The sequence below is a fragment of the Gorilla gorilla genome, chromosome 23 (genome assembly GCF_029281585.2).
Source record: "Gorilla gorilla gorilla isolate KB3781 chromosome 23, NHGRI_mGorGor1-v2.1_pri, whole genome shotgun sequence".
Taxonomy (NCBI): Eukaryota; Metazoa; Chordata; class Mammalia; order Primates; family Hominidae; genus Gorilla; species Gorilla gorilla.
Window position 1 is genome coordinate 9,841,337 of NC_086018.1, and position 5,753 is coordinate 9,847,089.

The following is a 5,753-nucleotide window of genomic DNA, read 5'->3' on the forward strand; positions in this document are numbered from 1 at the left end:
TGAGCATGGGGATGTGTTTCCATTTGTTTGTGTCATCTATGATTTCTTTTCTTTCTTATTTTTATTTTTTCAGAGGTAGTTTCGCTCTTGTTGCTGAGGTGGGAGTGCAATGGTGTGATCTCGGCTCACTACAACTTCTGCCTCCAGGGTTCAAGTGATTCTCCTGCCTCAGTTTCCCGAGTAGCTGGGATTATAGGCATGCGCCAACGTGCTTGGCTCCATCTATGATTTCTTTCAGCAGTGTTTTGTAATTTTCATTGTAGAGGTCTTTTGATTACTTTGCTAGGTATATTCCTAAGTTTTGTTTGTTTGTTTGTTTTGTTTGTTTTTTGCAGCTATTGTAAAAGGAGTTGAGTTCTTGATGTGATTCTCAGCTTGGTAGCTGTTGATGTATAGAAGAGCTACTGATTTGTGTACATTAATCTCATATCTGGAAACTTTGCTGAATTCTTTTATCCGTTCTAGGAGCTTTCTAGAGGAGTCTGTAGGGTTTTCAAGGCGAAAGATCATATCGTCAGCAACCAGTAACAGTTTGACTTCCTCTTTACCGATTTGGATTTCCTCTATTTCCTTCTTTTGTCTGATTGCTCTGGCTAGGACTTCCAGTACTATGTTGAAGAGGAGTGGTGAGAGTAGTCTCTTTGTCTTGTTCCAGTTCTCAAAGGGAATGCTTTCACCTTTTCCCCATTCAGTGTTATGTTGGCTGTGGGTCCGTCATAGATGGCTTTTATTACATTAAGGTATGTCCCTTGTATGCGTATTTTGCTGAGAGCTTTAATCATAAAGCAATGCTAGATTTTGTCGAATGCTTTTTCTGCACCTGTTGATAAAATCATGTGAGGTTTTTTTTAATTCTGTTTATTTGGTGTATCACATTTATTGACTTGCATATGTTAAACCATTCCTGTGTCACTGGTATGAAACCCACTTGATCATGGTGGATTATCTTTTTGATATGTTGTTGGATTCAGTTAGATAGTATTTTGTTAAGGATTTTGGCATCTGTGTTCATCATGGATATTGGTCTGTAGTTTTCTTTTTTGGTAATGTCCTTTCATGGTTTTGGTATTAGGGTGATGCTGGCTTCATAGAATGAATCAGGGAGTGTTTCTTCTTTCACTGTCTTGTGGAATAGTGTGAAAGGATTGGTATCATTTCTTCTTTGAATGAAAGAAAATATTCTTTGAATGTCTGGTAGAATTCTGCTGTGAATCTGTCTGGTCCTCGGCTTTTTTGTTGGTAATTTTAAAATTACCATTTCAATCTTGCTGCTTGTTTTATTGGTCTGCTTGGGGTATCTACTTTTTCCTGATTTAAGCTAGGAGGGTTGTATTTTTCCAGGAATTTATGCAACTCTTCTGGGTTTTCTAGTTTATGTGCCAAAAGGTGTTCATAGTACCCTTGAATAATCTTTAATATTTCAGTGGTGTCAGTTGTAATATCCCCTGTTTCATTTCTTAGTGAGGTTATTTGGATTTCCTCTCTTCTTTTCTTGGTTAATCTTATAATGGTCTATCGATTTTGTTTATCTTTTCAAATAACCAACTTTTCGTTTTATTCATGTTTTGTATTTGTTGTTGTTGTTGTTGTTGCTGTGTCAATTTCATTTAGTTCTGCTCTGATCTTGGTTATTTCCTTTGTTTGCTGGGATTGGGTTTGGCTTGTTCCTGCTTCTCCAGTTCCCTGAGATGTGAACTTAGATTGTCTGTTTGTGCTCTTTCATACTTTTTGACATAGGTGTTTAGGGCTACAAACTTTCCTCTTAGCACTGCCTTTGCTGTATCCCAGAGGTCTTGATAGGTTGTATCATCCAGTTCGAAGAAATTTTTTCCATTTCCATCTTGATTTTATTTTTCACCCAGTGCTCATTCGGGAGCAGGTTATTTAATTTCCATGTATTTGCATGGTTTTGAAGATTCCTTTTGGAGTTGATTTTCAGTTTTATTCCACTGTGATCTGAGAGACTGCGTGGTACAATTTCAATTTTCTTAAATTTATTGAGACTCGTTTTATGGCCTATCATATGGTCTATCTTGGAGAAAATTCCATGTGCTGTTGAATGGAATGTGTATTCTGTGGTTGTCGGATGAAGTGTTCTTACATATCTGTTAAGTCCATTTGTTCCAAAGTATAGTTTAAATCCGGTGTTTCTTTGTTGACTTTCTGTCTTGATGACCTGTCTAGTGCTGTCAGTGGAGTAATGAAGTCCCCCACTATTATTGTGTTGCTGTCTATCTTATTTCTTATGTTTACTAGTGATTGTTTTATAAATTTGGGAGCTCCAGTGTTAGGTTCATGTATATTTAGGATTGTCATGTTTTTCTGTTGAATGAGACCTTTACCATTATATACTGTCTGTCTTTGTCTCTTTTAGCTACTGTTGCTTTAAAGTTTGTTTTGTCTCATATGAGAATAGCTACCGCTGCTCGCTTTTGGTGTCCATTTGCATGAAATGCCTTTTTCTACCACTTTCCTTAAGTTTATGTAGGTCGTTATGTGTCAGGTGAGTCTCCTGAAGGCAACAGATAGTTAGTTGGTGAGTTATTATCCATTCTGTGGTTCTGTATCTTGTAAGTGGAGCATTGAAGCCATTTACAACCAACATTGGTATTAAAAAGTGAGGTACCATTGCTTTCATCATGCTCTCTGTTGCCTCTGTACTTTGTTTTTGTTTTTTGTTTTTGCTTTTTAACTTGTATTTTTGTTTTATAGATCTTGTGTGATTTATGCTTTAATGAAGTTCTGTTTTGATGTGTTTCCAGGGTTTGTTTCATGATTTAGAGCTCCTTTTAGCAGTTCTTACAGTGCTGGTTTGGTAATGGCAAGTTCTGTCAGCATTTGTTTGTCTGAAAATGACTGTATCTTTCTTTCATATATGATGTTTAGTTTTGCTGGATACAGAATTCTTGGCTGATAATTGTTTTGTTTGAGGAGGCTGAAGAAAGGGCCCCAATCCCATCTAGCTTTTAAGGTTTCTGCTGCAAAATCTGCTGTTAGTTTGATAGGTTTTCCTTTATAGGTTACCTAGTGCTTCTGTCTCACTGCTCTTAAGATTCTTTCTTTTGTCTTAACTTTGGATAACCCAGTGACAATGTGCCTAGGCTAAGATCTTTTTGTGATGAATTTCCCAGGTGTTATTTGTGCTTCTTTTATTTGGATGTCTAGGTCTCTCACAAGGCCACGGAAGTTTTCCTTGATTATTCCCCCAAATATGTTTTCCTAACTTTTATAATTCACTTCTTCCTCAGGTACACCAATTAGTCCTAGGTTTCATTGTCTTAGGCCCCACCACTGGGGCCGCTACAAGTGACATGGGATGTGGGCCATCGGGCAAAGGGTGTGGAGATGCGGCGCTGCCAGGGGAGCCAAGGAGGAAAGAGAGCACTTTCCAAATTGTCTTCCAGGGTTTCAATGTGCATTTTATTAACTCAGAATCTGTCGGGAATAATACTAGGGAGCTACCTTTCCCTGGAGATGGGTCTTGTCAGTGGAGTGAGATAGGCTGAGAGGAGGAAGAGGAATGGGAAGCTCAGTTTATAAATATTAAGATCAGCAAGAGTGTGCTGCTGGCAGGAGCAGAGGGAGCCTGGAGATTTGGGTGGCTGCCGTTGGTAAGTGGTTGCGATCCAGAGAGTGGGATTGAGTTCCTCCCTTGTCATGTTAGCATCCCGTTTCCTGGGCGCGGGTCTAATGCCCTGCAGGTGGTCCTTTCACTCACAGTGGCTTTGTCTCTCTTCTGCCATCTCCAGACTCAGCTTCGCACTCCAGGGCTGCGTACCACCAGCCACTGTCATGTTAACCCCTTCCCAGGCCAATGTGTCCTTGACCTGGAGCCCAATCTGCTGGACAGCCTGGGACCGTCCATTTTCGGGGTGGTGGGCAACCTGGTGGCCATCATGGTGCTGTGCAAGTCGCGCAAGGTGCAGGAGACCACCTTCTACACAGTTATGCGGCTGGCTGCCACCGACCTGTTGTTCACTTTGCTGGTGAGCCAGGTGACCATCGCCATGTACATGAAGGGCAGGTAACCTGGGGGCCAGCTTCTGTGTGAGTACAGCATCTTCAGCCTGTTTTTCTTCAGTTAGTCCGGCCTCAGCATCGTCTGTGCCGTGATATCTATACAGCTAATTTGTGTTAGACATTCTTAGAAGAGTTTCAAAAGTTTTATGTTTTTATCTGGGTTATAAACAGAGTCCTCAAATGCATAAAAAGGAAATCATGCCATGATTGAATTTCAGCAGGAATAAGTTTATTTTACCTATTCAAAATTAAAATACTTTTGTTGTGTTTGAAAATGTGTTTTAAAGATATGTTTTTGAAAAAAGTTTAAGTAAATATTTAATCATGTCCACTTTTCTATCCCAAGAAATAATTTCATATATAGTTTACTTAAATTTTTTAACAAAAATGTAGCATAATTTTTAAAAATTGTATATTTTATTTAACCCAATATATATCCAAAATATTGGGTCAATATGTAATCAATATAAAAATTATTAGAGATAGTTTGCGTTCTTTTTTCATATGAAATCTTTGAAATCCATTGTGTATTTTACACTTTAGGATGTCTCAACTCAAATGTGAAATTTTCGTGGAGAATATTTGAACTGTGTTTAGATTAATACAAATTGCAGTTAAAAAGTTTATTATAGATTTACCAGGTGGTGTGCAGCCCGCTTGCCAATCAGATCGCTGTAGAGCGGTCCCGCAGCCAACCCCCGAAGAGCAGCCTGCTGGCTTCCCCAGCGCCCTGGAGTTGGGGATGTCCTACAAACCTACCACCCCTGACCCCAGCAGCACCCCCGGCTCCAGCACCCCTGGGCCAGGCACTCCGGTCCCTACAGGAAGTGTCCCGTCACCGTCGGGCTCAGGGCCGGGAGCCACTGCCCCTTTCAGACCGCTGTTTAAAGACTTTGGACCGCCTACCGTCGGTTGTGTGCAGGTCATGAAACCACCTGGTGCCCAGGGCTCCCAGAGCACCTACAAGGAACTGCTGTTGGTCACAGAGGAGATGGGCAAAGGGATCCGGCCCACCTATGCTGGCAGCAAGAGCGCCGCGAAGTGCCTGAAGAGAGGTATCATCCATCCCTATTCAGAGTGCCTGGTAGAGACAGAGCGGAACGCCCACACTTAACAGGAAGCTCCTAGGCCTCTGTGTCTGGACTTCAGAGCACCTGCTTCTCCCTGGCCTTCATCCCTAATTGCACTAACCATCCTGGGCTTCTTGTCCTGTGTCCCTTGATGGGTGCCCTCCAGGAACCAAGGGGCGGTTCTCACTCCAGGTGGCAGCACTAAGGACCCCCCTCCCCACCCCACCCCGCCAACGCAACAAGAGTTAGCAGCGAAGTCCCCGTGAGTCCCACCCATGACCTGCCGACAGTGTTGCCCACTGGAACTTTCTGTAGCCCCCACCACTCAGCCCTTCCCAGCACTTGTCCGGAGCCTCCTTCTCCCTCAGCACAGCTCAGGCCTCAGGCCTGACACTTCCCTGCCTTGTGTCTTTTGCTAAATATGACCTTTCTGTATTAATAAAAGATGCTTTGGAGTTGTGCTCTCTAAAAAAAGTTTAATATAAAGGAGAAATAAAAGGAAATTTAGCAAAGAAATATGTAGATGAATATTTAAATACTCAGAGGTGACATTACTACCAGACATAATGAGATTATCAGATGTTTCATTTACTTATGATTAATATGTTTGTATTTATTTTTTATTCATTTTATTTTATTTATGTATTTATTTATTTTTATTAT

At 41.1% G+C, this 5,753-nt stretch overlaps 1 protein-coding gene across 1 annotated transcript; it reads left to right on the plus strand.

The window, feature by feature from the left end:
* The first annotated feature begins 4,762 nt into the window (after nt 1-4,762).
* Nucleotides 4,763-5,134, plus strand: LOC129529639 (cyclin-dependent kinase 2-associated protein 2-like). The gene has a single exon (XM_055375364.1). It carries the CDS (start codon nt 4,763-4,765, stop codon nt 5,132-5,134), a length of 372 nt encoding a protein of 123 aa, XP_055231339.1.
* The last annotated feature ends 619 nt before the right edge of the window (nt 5,135-5,753 follow it).

Bases quoted from the DNA above. Each gene is read 5' to 3' on its own strand.
- LOC129529639 (XM_055375364.1), top strand. From the start codon at position 4,763: ATGTCCTACAAACCTACCACCCCTGACCCCAGCAGCACCCCCGGCTCC.